Source organism: Anabas testudineus, chromosome 18, assembly GCF_900324465.2.
Source record: "Anabas testudineus chromosome 18, fAnaTes1.2, whole genome shotgun sequence".
Taxonomy (NCBI): domain Eukaryota; kingdom Metazoa; phylum Chordata; class Actinopteri; order Anabantiformes; family Anabantidae; genus Anabas; species Anabas testudineus.
In genome coordinates this window covers 22,282,324-22,296,803 of record NC_046627.1, presented here as the reverse complement: position 1 = coordinate 22,296,803, position 14,480 = coordinate 22,282,324, and the positions used below count along the sequence as shown (strand labels likewise).

Below are 14,480 nucleotides of genomic sequence, written 5' to 3'. Positions count from 1 at the left end.
CGGTGGCGGGAAAACCCAACAAGGCGGGAAAAAGCAGCGTGGTAAACACAAGACAGGAGGCGCTGTTGCTCCAAATCACATTAAAATGCGCCACAAACCATCTGATAAAATCACAAAGTAACTCAGTAAGAGCAAAGGGATTCACTACGAAGCATTTAGACAGATTCGTTTGTACTTGTTTTGTTACCTAATGAGCTAGAATCGATCAAAAAGGTCGAGTCGAGCGTTTTTTTGGTTTTAAATAACGTTTGTTTATAATAAAAGCTGGTATGTAAAGACCTGGAGGGGGAGGGAGAGGAACAAGAAGCACAGGAGGGAGGAAGAGGAGGAGGAGGAGGAGGAGGAGGAGGAGGGGGGAGCGCTTAATTAAAACGGATTGGTGTGAGCATAGTCGTGTGTGGTGAAGAAAGAGGAGAAATTACATAACATTTTAATAATTATACTTGGTATTTTAACCTGGTGTATGCTTGTTGGGTCCCTGCGCTGTTTCTTTATATATTACTAGTCAGTGGATAAGAGCGCTGTAGTGAAATTACAAAGGAAGCAGCAGCAGCATCCTCTGCTCGTAGTGGTGTCCCTGCAGGCGTGGAAAGAAAGTGCGTTGTTATTAGTTGACACGGATCATCATCATCATCATCATCATCCGGCCTGCTGAGGAGCGAAGCCGGGACCTGGAGTTTGCAACAGAGGACTCACCATGGCGGTAAACCTGGACAAGGAAGCGTACTACCGCCGGATCAAGAGATTATATGGCAACTGGAAGGTAAAATGGGGCGATCTGAAGCGTGCAGGAGATTTTACCGTGGAGAAAGTGGCTCTGCTGGAAGATGCCAGCAGCTGAGTTAGCCGCGTTTTTCTGCTGAGCGACTTGACTGTCGGCGTGAGCGGTGATGTTTCCCACCTCCAACAACTAGTGGGGGGGAACAGGCCCCGGTCTGCAGACCTAACTACTTTATCGGCACCGAAACTCTCTTCTAGCGTGTTTGGGAGACGTTTCAGCAGCTTTCATGAGACACACAGGCTAGCTAGCACACCAAGTCACTCCATTCACCACGTTAGCTAGCCTGCTAGCTAGCCAGTAAGTTTACCTCTAAGCTAACTTACTAGCCAAGTAGCTAAACGTGTGGATGAACCAGCGTTTCCAAAACTGACACATAAGTCGCGTTAAAGTGATCACAAACACGTAAAATACCCCTGTAGAAGTACTTGGTCGTGGGTGAACTACCAAGCTGTCCAGCGTTACTGTCAGTTTACACCTGTAACATTAGCCACATGCTAATGCTAGCTGGGCAATTAGCATCAAAATAACGCCTGCATCACAGCAACGTGCCTGCAGATGATGGGAATGAGCTTTAATGAAGTGTTGAACGTGTCCTCTGTCTTTAGGTGACACCGCGGCTACTTTTCAGGACTTAAACAGAAGTTGTGACTTGATTTGACTGCGTTGTTGTTGTCTCATTGTTGCTACTCGTCTTCATTAAAAGCTCTCCTTGAGGGCTCATTGTTCTTGGGGGGACTTGCAGGCCACCTCATGAGCCGATGGAGCCCTGAGAGTTCGCATGTGAGCAGCGTTTCAGTGGCGTGAACGGGGTCGCGGTTATGGATGTGACACCTGAAACCAGCACTCTTTGTCTGCCAGCATTTCTCCAGAGTATTAGTGGGTGTAAGAGAAGCGACCCCAGCCTCTTGTCATCTGCTCTTTCATGCACAGCACTAAATTGTGTTCTCCACTTCTCTTTGTGTCATTTCCAGAAAGGAGAAGACGAGTTTGGCAAAGTCGATGCTATCGTGGTGTCTGTCGGAGTGGATGAGGAAATTGTCTACGCGAAGTCCACAGCCATACAGGTACAGGGGGGGATATCCCAGGTAGAGCCGCATGATCACAGAGCAGAAGCTGCTATGATCCGGGTATACATGCAGGTTCCTTCAGTTTATGAATCAGGATTAATAATAGAATCAAAGTTCATCTTATCTTAATGTATGTACTGGAATTTAGTTTACAACATTTGTCCCTGTATGATATCAAAACATTTGATGAAGCAGTGTTTAGTTTAAGACTTTTGCTCCACTATAGTTATTAATGTGGCTCCGCTTTATAGGACAACACAAGCATGTTCAGGTTAATAGAAGTGAGTTGCTCGCTGTACATCTGTTTAGTTTTTAAAATTTTCACTTTTTTTTTCTCCTCATCATCAGACTTGGCTATTTGGCTATGAATTGACGGACACCATCATGGTGTTCTGCGACACGAAAATCATCTTCCTTGCCAGCAAGAAGAAGGTGGATTTTCTCAAACAGCTGACTGTAACAAAAGGCAACGAGAACGCGAACGGTCTCCCGCCCATCACTCTGCTCACCAGAGAAAAGGTAGCTCACATGAAGCCGCAGTGGCAGACAGAAGAGTAAAGCTTTTCTTGGTACACGTATCCAAGTTCAAAGTATTAGTGTGACTAACTGATGAGTTCGTCTGAAAGAAGAGTCTGCTGTCGGAGCGTGAGGAACAAGATTTAATCCTTCGTCTTTGTTCTGATGGGGAATGTGCAAGAGATGCTGTGGAAAAACTTTTTTTGATGGACTTTCAGTTTACAGTACTGGCTGTCACTGGGACTCCCATCTTTCTATAATAATTTCATAAAGAACATCATAAAATGAGTTTAAATCAGTTAATAACCTGAAATTTCAGACTCCATATATGTATTTTCAGCACCTTACCCAAGTCCGGGTTGCAATAATCAAGTTTTATCTCATTAAATCTTACATTTAACTTGATAAAACCATATAAAGGATATTTTAAATTCTCTACAAGACTTTTCTTTTCAGAACAACCTTACGCAATAAGTGCAACATCTTAAATTATGTTTAAACAGACTTTTTAAATACAAACTTCAAACCCACACAAGTTCAAGTAATGACTGTAGTACTAATATTGACCGCTGGAGGCAGTCAGCTCTTAGTAACCTTCTTAAACTTGCAATAATGACCTATTGGGCTTTTTTGTAGTAGTATTTTTATTTATTTTTTTCTAAAATTTAAATTAATTTTCTTTTTTTTCTAAAACTAACATTTATTGTCATTTTGCATCCTTCAGAATGAAAGCAACAAAGCCAACTTTGACAAAATGATTGAGGCAATCAGAGGCAGCAAAGAAGGCAAGACAGTGGGTGTCTTCAGCAAGGACAAATTCCCTGGAGAGTACATGAAGAGCTGGAATGACACAATCACAGCAGAAGGACTGGAGAAGGTAAAACACAAATTTACACAACTATTAAAACTGTGGACACCTGTGGTAGGGAACAGGGAGTAGCACTCTTTATCCTTATTTGTAGCCTCTGTCATCAGCTCTGCCTCTTGTGTCGTGTCCTGTCTACAGGTGGACATCAGCGCTGTGGTCGCGTACACAATGGCAGTGAAGGAAGACGGTGAGCTCGGTCTGATGAAAAAGGCAGCGGCCATTACCAGTGAGGTTTATTCCAAGTTCTTCAAGGAGCGTGTCATGGAGATCGTTGATGCAGATGAGGTGAGGAGGAGGGAGTCTCACTCTGTCTGGAAAACTACAAAATAAATGCCACAGCTTTTAGGAAGATCATGTATTGACTTTCATTGTCCAAATGAGGTAATTGAAATGGAAAGTGGTGTACATATTTTACATCAAAGATGTAAAACATCCATTAATGTGTCGAAATTCTTCCCTTAAAATACAGTATATGTATAGACTGTTTTGTTCCTCCGCCCCCACAGAAAGTACGTCACAGTAAACTGGCAGAGTCTGTGGAGAAGGCCATCGAGGAGAAGAAGTACCTATGTGGCGCCGATCCTTCCACAGTAGAGATGTGTTACCCTCCCATCATTCAAAGTGGAGGAAACTACAGCCTCAAGTTCAGCGTCGTCAGGTAGCTCGCACCATCTCAACAGACACTCAGCGAAGTGATTTGTGGATTAAAACTTTGTCTGACACATAGTTCAGAACCCGCTAAGCTTGGTTTATTTTAACAAAAGATAATTGTGTTTCACCAGCGATAAGAACCACATGCAGTTCGGTGCCATCACGTGTGCCATGGGGATCCGCTACAAGTCATATTGCTCCAACTTGGTGCGAACCCTTATGGTGGACCCCTCTCAGGAGATGCAGGACAACTACAACTTCTTGCTGCAGGTGGAGGAGGAGCTGCTCAAAGAACTCAAACACGGTAAGTTCAATGGGGTGGGTGGGCGTGTGGGAGTTTCGGGCACTTGTTGAAAGTCGGTGATCCAAGAAATGGAAAGTGGCAGCAAGAGTCTCTTCTGTGTTGTGGTGTGTTTATTTATTTTTCTAAAGTGTTTTTTTAAATATACATCCTTTTTCTAATATAAATTGTAATTTAGAAACCTTTTATGTAAATTCATTTGGAAAACATTTAATGAAGACATACAACACCTGATTAAAGTATTTCCATTGAACTGTCTGCACAATATCGTCTTGATAAATTAAGTGTAGTGAAAAATTGCATCATGCAGCATGAGGTGAACAAGGTTTTATTCAGACAGTAAAAAACATTAAGATATACAGAGGAGAGAAGCTGAAACAAACATTGTGGTCATTATTTGCTCGAAACATCAGAATTCCTGCTGATTAATGCTCTATTGAATGACTAAACAATAAACTTGCAAGTGAAGGAAAAACAGGGTAGTTGGCATAAACGTCAAGGTTCCCGTCGTCCAAATAAAGAGAAGCGAGCATATTGAGCATATTTGTGTGTTTCTGTTGATTAACTTCTGTCTCCTGCACAGGTGTAAAAATCTGTGACGCCTACAACGCTGTTCTGGAGTATGTGAAGAAAGAGAAATCGGACCTTGTACCAAAGCTGACCAAGAACCTCGGGTAAAGGCAAACTGCACTCCCTCCATGCAATCGCACACATTTACGTATCTTGTGTTATTTATGTATTTTTGTTGTTGTTGTTTGCAGCTTTGCAATGGGAATTGAGTTCAGAGAAGGGGCCTTGGTTTTGAACACGAAGAACCAGTACAAACTAAAAAAAGGTGACACTTCACAAGTTCTTACTTACCTGAATATGCTGGTGATTTGCATCCTTTTCGTGAAATTACACTGTTGAAGGGGAGTTTAAATACAACGCACAATGAAAACCAGTGGGTATTGTTATTCCCCATCACATATTCCCTATTGTTATTCCCTATCACATGTCTTTTATCGTGATATCCCAAACTCAGACACACAAGTTAAGTAATTAATTTAATATTGAGAACTTGAGCATGAATTGATTTGCGTTTCTCCTCCAGGCATGGTGTTGAGTATCAGTTTGGGTTTTGCCGACCTTGTGAACAAAGACGCCAAGAAGGAGGAGCAGAAGAAGTACGCCTTGTTTATCGGTGACACGATACAGATCAATGAGGTAAGCCATGGTACAAGACACTTGAATGCAACAGCTTCATAAGAACTGCTCGACAGTTTTCATGTGCCCCTACACGAGTGTTAGGACCAGGTTTGTGCTCGGTTACTGAATTGCTTAATGAGCGTTGCCAGTGTGTAGAATTAATACTTCTGGAAATATTTCTACATTTTAGCATATTGTCATCAGTTGATGTGCTTGACACTACAGAAAGACAACAGTAGTTGTACAACTTTAATCAATCTTAATGTAACAACCTGAAATCTTTCTGGAACAGGAGGAAGCTGCTACGATACTTACGCCAGTCAAGAAAAAAATAAAAAATGTGGGAATCTTCTTGAAGGTAGGTGTCAGTGCACAAACAAGCTGAAGCTCTAGAGATAACTAAGTATTTAAATTAATCTTAATTTATTTTTCTTTAGTTTTTTACATTATTGTGAATTTAGCAGTGTTACTATATGACACAGTACCGGGGTTGATGTTTCACAAGAGGGGACAGGACAGACTGTAGTGAAGCATGTTGCGGCATCTTGTGTGTGTTTTTTATTAGAACGACGATGAGGAGGACGAAGAGGAGGATGGCGACGACGCTGAGGAGCTGCTGGGGAAGGGAGCTCGGAGCGCAGCGCTGCTCGCCGACAGAACCAGGGTGAGCGTGTGGTTTTACACATGTCGCTGGTGATCAGTGTTTATTTGCCACCTTGACAGTGTGTTAGTAACTAAGAGTGTGAATGTCTTTGTACTCTACCAGCTACTTGGGAAGGTAAGTATTTGTTGTTTTTTCTAAAATCTCATCAGCTGAACTGGTTTAGTAGTAAAAATCCACTTGCTGATGGGAAAAGTTTCATTTTCATTTTTGTGAGTTGTTTGTTTTGTTTTTTTCTGTTTCTTTTTTCTCCTCCCTGCTCATCCAAAGTTGTAACACGATTGTATTCTGCATGTATGTTGTGGTTTTTCCATATATTTTTTTTTTGTTTTTGTTTTTAATCAAAATTTTGGACTCCATTGTTTGTGTGTGGTCACTCACTTGGCTGTTTTCAAACTCAGAATGAGATGACAGCGGAGGAGAAGAGGCGGGCTCACCAGAAGGAGTTGGCCAATCACCTAAACGAAGAAGCCAAGCGTCGTCTGACGGAGCAGAAAGGAGAGCAGCAGATCCAGAAGTGAGTGAGGTTTCTATTTTGTAATGTTGCACTACTAAAAATTCACAGTATGGTAAATGTACCTTTAGCAAAACATAATGGTTTTGATGGCTACTAGCTACCAATTTGTGTTCCTTGTCATTTTTTTTTACTCGAAAGGTTCATGTAATGTTCATAATGTGTAATAGCATTAAAATTTGAACAGTCAAATGAATGTGGATCATCCCAAGCTTAAGAAGAGCAGCAGGCAGCAGCTCTGTGAATCCACACGCGTGATTGGGTTTGTGGTCATTAATTGAGCTCGCTCTGTTTTCCTCTCAGGGCCAGGAAATCTAACGTGTCTTATAAGAACATCTCTCAGATGCCCAGAGAAAAAGACATCAGAGACATGAAGATTTTTATCGATAAGAAGTATGAGACTGTCGTCATGCCAGTCTTTGGTATCGCCACACCATTCCATATCGCCACCATTAAGGTAAAGAGTTTACATCTACCCGTCTACTTGCTTTTACTGATGATAGCAGATTTAAAACTTTATTCTTAAAACAGTTTCAAATGGACTGTTTTGTCCTGTTTTTGTGTCTAGAACATCAGTATGTCTGTAGAAGGAGACTACACCTACCTGAGGATCAACTTCTACGTCCCCGGCAGCTCTCTAGGGCGACAGGAGGGAAATATCTTCCCCAACCCAGACGCCACATTTGTTAAAGAAATGTGAGTCCAGTTCAGGATTTTGTAATAATAAAAGTAAAGTCAAATGACTTCGTCCTGGAACTTGTTTTTAAATCCGTCTCCTCGTCTAATTTCATATGACTGATAATTATATCATGAACATCTCTGTGAACTGCTCACTCATCCCCTCAGCACGTACCGAGCGTCCAATCTGAAGGCTCCCGGTGACACGTCGGTGCCCTCCACCAACCTGCAGAACGCATTCCGCATCATCAAGGAGGTGCAGAAGCGCTACAAGACACGAGAGGCCGAAGAGAAGGAGAAGGAGGGCATTGTCAAACAAGACTCGCTGGTCATCAACCTCAACCGCAGCAACCCCAAGCTCAAAGACCTTTACATCAGACCCAACATCGCACAGAAGAGGATGCAGGGCTCACTGGAGGCACATACCAACGGTGAGGAGACAGAAATGATAAGTCTGGTAAATGTGAGAACTTCTCTGGTACTGGTCCTTCTTGACGGATAACTCACTTCTCAACCACACAGGTTTCCGTTTCACGTCGGTCCGTGGTGATAAAGTGGACATTCTTTACAACAACATCAAACACGCGATCTTCCAGCCATGCGATGGGGAGATGATCATCGTATTGCACTTTCACCTCAAGGCACGTTAAGTTGTTTATCAATCATAACAACCACTGCCACGGCAGACGTTCAAACTCAATTATCAATCTGTCTGCACAAAAAACAAACCAGGGGCTGTGGATGTTGCCTTTGTATCATTACAATCAAAGCAGTTTTCAAATATTGCATTCTGTTATTTACATTTTATAGTGTCTCAACATTTTTGAAAACAGGGTGGTAAATAACTTGAGGTGTGTTCACTTTTCCTCCAGAACGCCATCATGTTTGGTAAGCGACGCCACACAGACGTCCAGTTCTACACTGAGGTTGGGGAGATCACCACAGACTTGGGCAAACACCAGCATATGCACGACAGAGACGACCTGTACGCCGAGCAGATGGAGCGGGAGATGAGGCATAAGCTGAAGTCGGCCTTTAAGAACTTTATCGAGAAAGTAGAGACGCTGACAAAGGAGGAGCTGGAGTTCGAGGTGCCCTTCAGAGACCTGGGGTGAGTAACACTGATCGACTATACAGTGGCAAGAAAACATGGTTTTCTGCATTAATTTGTCATAAAATGTGATCTGACCTTCATCTAAGTCAAGAATATTAACATAATGTGCCTAAAATAACACCGTAAAATTCTAATCTTTCATCTCTTTGAGAACAACCATAAAATCCTCATCAGCTACTGGGAAATTAATAACTTATACTGTTAATACTTCACTGGTAACAATACTTTTGATTTAGATAGGCATCCGATTTTATGACCAATTAATGCAGAAAACCAAAAGGTTCACACGTTTTCTTGCCACTGTACTTTGAACCAATGCCACACAACAGACAGATACAAATAACTGGTTGACAACTGATATGTATGTATAATGTTTACCATCCTAGTTTAGTTTATTAGTGAAATAGCACATTTTGTCAAGCTCACCAACTGCAGGTTATTTGGTTGTTTTGTATTGTCACAAATCATCCTGCTGATGGCGCTAGAGGAAAAGATCAGCTCACCAACACAATACTTCCCCTTTATGGATACATGAATGTGTGTAGCAGGATTTTAACAGTTTATATGAAAGTTAATGTGAGATTTAACTCATTACTGAACAACCCACAGGTGGACTGATTTTTGCTGTGTCTTTGTCTCCAGGTTCCAGGGGGCCCCATACAGGAGTACCTGCCTGTTACAACCCACGTCCAGCTCACTTGTCAATGTTACTGAATGGGTGAGTGAGCAAACTGAGCCGGACCGACGCAGCTTGAACAGCCACGGCTCTCGTGTGAATTTTAAGGTGTTTATGTGGAGCGCATGTCTCAGCCTCTTTGTCCTCTTCCTCCCTCGTTCAGCCGCCATTCGTCGTCACGCTGGATGAGGTGGAGCTGGTCCACTTTGAGCGTGTGCAGTTCCACCTGAAGAATTTCGACGTGGTCATCATCTACAAGGACTACAACAAGAAGGTCACCATGATCAACGCTGTGCCCGTTAACTCCCTCGACCCCATCAAGGAGTGGCTGAAGTAAGGCCCAGTAAACATGGAAAAAGCTTTTAAGTCTGTAAAGTTATATTAAGTTTAGGTGACATCTGGTTATGAGCCATTTCCTTTTCATAAGCAGAACTTCACACCTTCCTCTGTTGTGGCTGTATTCACATTTCGTCTCTGTTTCAGCTCGTGCGACATCAAGTACACAGAGGGAGTCCAGTCCCTGAACTGGACCAAGATCATGAAGACTATCGTTGATGATCCAGAGGGCTTCTTTGAGCAGGGGGGCTGGTCCTTCTTGGACCCAGAGAGTGAGGTAAGTCCAGCACAGTGCGTAAAAATAAATAAATAAAATAAAGTTAGGTTGCTGCTGTGTCACAAAGATGTCTGTAGTGGATGATTTCTAAATCAGAATCTTACTGTGTGGATCAGTTTTCTTGTCAAACTGACATTTGAAACTTTTAAACAGCTTTTCAGAAATAGTTTGTTTTTAATTTTGTCTCAGGGAAGTGGTGCAGAGGAAGATTCGGAGTCAGAAATAGAGGATGAAACATTCAACCCATCAGCAGACGAAGAGGAGGAGGAAGAGGAAGACAGCGATGAAGATTACAGTTCAGAGACCGAGGACTCGGGTATGATTTTAAAAGATTAGATTGAATTATTTTTGTTGTTAATAGATTTATTAAGTCATTTTCAAGTTAGTTTGTCGTCTTAAATTTACGTTTCCTGTTCGCTGTGTGTTGTAGACTACAGCGGGGAGTCACTGGGCAGTGAGGAGGAGAGCGGTAAAGACTGGGACGAGCTGGAGGAAGAAGCCAGAAAAGGTTTGTGTCTGCCGAAGTTCGATTTTCACTTGCTACTCTTTCAGACATAAGTTGATATTGCTGTAATTTCTGTGGCCTTTACTGTTTCTCATTTCAAGTGGAATGCACTGGTACAATTTAGAGTAATTAGCTATAATATTCATACTTCTGTTGAGCCCTACGTCCTAATTCAAGTGTGACCTGTGATGCTTTCTCTTCCTCTAGCTGACAGAGAAAGTCACTATGAGGACGAGGACACCTCCAACAGGAAGAGAAAGAGCCGGTCAGCAGCCCCACCCAGCAAGAAGAAGCGACGGTCCTAAACATCTCTCTTACTCTCTCTCACACACAGTCACACACCCAAACATACACACACACACTCACTCACACACACACACACACACACACACACACACACACACACTGCCAAACCTAGATGACCCTCGACCCCTCCTTCTACCCCAACTGGCTCTTTTGACTCATACACTTCACACAGACACGCTCAAACGCACGTGTATGTGTGTATATAGCCGTAGAAGCCCCTTATTTTTGTGTTGGTCAGTGAAGTGTCATGTTGAAATGATAACACAACCAGCAGGACAGTCACACGCACTTCATCTGTTTTGCTTTATTTCTGGCGTTTTTTTTTTTTTTTTTTTTTTTTTTTTTTTTTTCTCCATCCATCCAACCATCAGGGTTTCATGTTTTGTGTGTGGGTGGGTGGATTTGTGTATGTGTGTGAGTGTGTGTGGGTGTGTGCATGTGTGTTTAAATGGGTTTTTATTGCGAGCATTGTTTATTTTCTGTTTAAAAAGAAGTTTCTTAACTAATGGATAATAAAAGAAGAGACTTGACACATCCTCTGCCAAGTGTTTTTATATAAAACTGAGAAACTGATTTCTCCCCCAGCCTCCCTATCGCTCTCTCTCTTCTCCCCCCCCACCACCTCGTCCTACCATTCCCTGTCTCCTCATGTTTTCTGCAGTGTTTGTCAAATTGTGGTAATTAGATGGACAGTTTGTCTTTTTCAAAGCAGGGGTGGGACAGAGACACTTTTTTTTTTCTTCTTTTTTTTAAATGGGTTTGTAAACTTATGCAGACAGGCACACATACACACCGTCTCCTTCGCACTTGTCCTCCTCTTTGTCCCCTCTTATGTTCATTCTGAGTAGATATGTTGTACTGTTAATTCTGAAAATCCTGTTTTTGTTTTTGTAATAAAATTAAAAGGAACTGTAGCTGATTCTTCTGTTATTTCCCACCCAGCCCCCTTTTTTAATGGCTGCGTTGCGCTTCTGTCGTTCATCATGTGGAGGTTGTCTTTTGGATTACTGCAGATTTTGAAAGGTCCAGTTGAGTTTCGTTAACATGCTTCATGAGAAGAGTCGATTCTCCCGACTTCTTGTCGCTCTTTCCTCGAGAGCAGATCGTTTTTCTGCCAAAATGCTTCAGAGTGTGGTACAATAAATCATCTGGTGTAATTCTATCAGCATATTAATTGATTATTAACAGATATCTGGTAAGCTGTTATGCTACTGCTGAGGTTACAGACGTCCATTGAACTTAATGATGACCTGATTAGCTGTTAGGGGTTAAAGGTTGCGTCGTCACCTTTACCCCATTTACTTTGTGTGTGTGTTGATTGGATTTTATGAATATTTTAAACAAAGTTATTTTATAGAAAAGTCTGACTTGTTTTTCTTCTGGAAGGGTAACAACAAATTTGTCATATCTATTTTTATTCAATGTCTAGTTTTTGCCTTTTTTACTGCATCATACATGAGATTTATATGGATTAGTTAGTTCCCTGCATCACATTAGATGGAGGAATTTAACAGCTGTATTGTTGCACATTGAGAACTGAATTATGTAGGATTTTATTGTGATTTATTTTTTTCATGAAATATATTAATTTATATTATCAGGCTTTGGCTCCAAAGAAGTCATGTGGATGCAGAAACATCAGCTTCAGGAAGAAAGTCTGTGCTGCAGAACCATCGATGTACCTCCTGCTCCATTAAATAAAAGTGGCCGTTTGGAGTCAACATCACATGATCAGTTACAGTTCTACAGTCATGCCTTTAATTTTGCTGAAAAGACTGTACCTCTGTAATCACCCACTCTTTTGAGCAGACCAAACTCTACATAGGTTTCCTTTCAGCTCAATTACCTTGTTTTACTTTACCAAACAATTTAAACACACATTTTCTAAAATCCGCCTCATCCTATTGAGGTTACGTCGAGGTATCGATGGTGTCTGATCATAAAGACATAACAATGGGTGTGCCGGAGTGCTCCTAATGTCACGTATTATACGTCAATAAATATTCAGCCCGAAGAGGCAAAGTTCACTCAGCAGCAGACAAGCGATCATCACTTTCTCCAAACAAGTAAGAATCTTCAGCTTTTAAAACAAAACTCATGTTTGTTTGATCTTTTGGTAAAAAGTAAGTAAAACCTCTGGATGTGACCATAACAGTAATGACACCGATACTATCAGATTTTATTGTATTATTGTCACTGTATTAGAGATTATTGTGATCAGCGTTTACACTGATCCTGTTAAATGTCTTTTCTTAGTGATTTTAAAAATAACTTTTTATTTTATTTTTCAGTAATATGATGAAAAAACACTATTAATTAACATACACTCTCTGTAAACTGTTTTCTCCGCATCTGCTCCTGCAATAACTGAAACATTCACTTTATGCTCAAAGGGTTTTACTGAATGAACATTCACTAAATTTAATTTAACTTAACTTGAGCACAAAGTTGGTGCAGATGATGCTTTATTGAGACCTTTCTCTCTCCTCCAACAGGTCAATGAAATTACCACTAGACTCCCACAGTATGGACAACAGCACCCATCTTATCAGCAGCTTAACCTACAGCTGGGATTCAACCCTCCCCAGGCCAGTGGGTGTTGTAGGAGACCCTAATTTAGCTGCAGGAGTTCTCCTGGGCTTCTTCCTGCTGGGGCTTGGCAGCTACATCTGGGCCTTCTGGTCCCAGCGAGTCGGGCTCCTGGTTTTTCTCAACAGCATCTTCTCGTTCCGCTTGGGCCGGACGTCCGACCTCGGGGGGGTTCGACACATCCACACCTTCCTTAAACTGCTGATTGTGAATGACGTCATGAACATAGTCACTGCAGTCATCCTGGCTGTCAGTTTTATTGTGTCCACCTGTGGCTCCACAGACGCCTGTTTCACTTCGTTCGTTCTGTGGTCACTGACGAGGTACTTTGGGGTACTTTTCCATGTCCTCACCGCCCTGGCGTGCCTCTTCGTCCTGTACCACCCACAGTGGGCGTCCAAATTCTTCTGGATGTTCATGCTGGTGTTTGTGTTGATTTTAGTGTTTGTCTTGTGTTGTTTAATTATCAGTGTGACGATGCCACACAAGGAGACGATATTTGGGGTGGGAGCTCTCGTCTTTGGAGTGGCTTTAATGGTCATTGTCAAATATGCTGTGTCAGCTGCCCCCCCCTCTGCCGCCAAGCATACCAAACCAATTGTGATTGTGTCCATGTTCACAGTCTTCTTTGCCTTTGCCCCCACTTTTTGCCTTTATTGTGTCTTGTTCATCTCAGAGAGCTCTGGGGATCAAAATGATAGCTACCATATAGCATATGCCAATGTCCTGTTTTTCACAAACTTCAACGTCTTTATGAACGGTCACCTGTTTTATTTCACCCTGAGGGTTCCCGTTGAAGAGGAGCAGCAACAGGAAGTGACTTTAGAAGAAAATATACCTACTTCTGTTGCAATGTAGTGAAAACCTTAAAAATCTGGACGTCATTATGAATTGGCATCACAATCACTGAAGAGCAATTTGGTTGAGGGGAACATCTCCAACAATATGATATGTAATAATACTCAATCATCAGCTCAACAACCATAACTAGGCACAGCACAACTCTGGGTTTCTCCCTTTGGGACTGTTCAGCAAAAAAAGGTGTAAGAGATGGATCAGTCAATGTCAGACCTCATTCTCTTTTATACTACAACCTACTGATTGAAAACATTAATAATATAGCTTCAGTCTAACCCTCTGCACATTTTACACTGCAACACAAAAACAGCACTTTCAATCTATCACAGTTTATTGAGGAGTAATAAGTCAATATGGTTATTTGTTTTTTGCATTAAAGACATGACATTGTTCAGCCCGTCTGTCCAGTCAGTGATGAAAGCAGAGACAGGTGTAAAGTGGAGTCATAAATACAAGTTCAGAACTAGAGAAATAGATCTTTACATGTTCAGCTCCAACAGAGTGACATGTCTTCACTTTAGACCCATGCAAATTTCAGAAATCCCGGTATCAGACAGTATCATACCAACCTGGTCAGTGTGAAAACAGTATGAG

The 14,480-nt window shown here is 41.8% G+C and overlaps 1 protein-coding gene across 1 annotated transcript; it reads left to right on the top strand.

The window, feature by feature from the left end:
- Nucleotides 1-354: 354 nt before the first annotated feature.
- supt16h (SPT16 homolog, facilitates chromatin remodeling subunit) lies at nucleotides 355-10,780 on the top strand. The gene is made up of 24 exons (XM_026353257.1): nucleotides 355-763; nucleotides 1,753-1,845; nucleotides 2,197-2,367; nucleotides 3,089-3,241; nucleotides 3,371-3,517; nucleotides 3,739-3,890; nucleotides 4,015-4,187; nucleotides 4,768-4,858; nucleotides 4,946-5,019; nucleotides 5,278-5,390; nucleotides 5,665-5,730; nucleotides 5,938-6,036; nucleotides 6,435-6,550; nucleotides 6,851-7,004; nucleotides 7,116-7,243; nucleotides 7,394-7,656; nucleotides 7,748-7,866; nucleotides 8,098-8,336; nucleotides 8,982-9,057; nucleotides 9,179-9,348; nucleotides 9,499-9,628; nucleotides 9,818-9,944; nucleotides 10,059-10,136; nucleotides 10,341-10,780. Exons 1-24 carry the CDS (start codon nucleotides 698-700, stop codon nucleotides 10,436-10,438), a joined length of 3,096 nt encoding a protein of 1,031 aa, XP_026209042.1. The 5' UTR covers nucleotides 355-697; the 3' UTR covers nucleotides 10,439-10,780.
- Nucleotides 10,781-14,480: the final 3,700 nt, after the last annotated feature.

Excerpts from the sequence above, each read along its gene's own strand:
- supt16h (XM_026353257.1), top strand. The coding sequence starts at position 698 with ATGGCGGTAAACCTGGACAAGGAAGCGTACTACCGCCGGATCAAGAGA. Across the intron at positions 5,731-5,937 it reads ATGTGGGAATCTTCTTGAAG|AACGACGATGAGGAGGACGA; the intron begins GTAGGTGTCAGT and ends GTTTTTTATTAG. Across the intron at positions 10,137-10,340 it reads GGAGGAAGAAGCCAGAAAAG|CTGACAGAGAAAGTCACTAT; the intron begins GTTTGTGTCTGC and ends CTCTTCCTCTAG.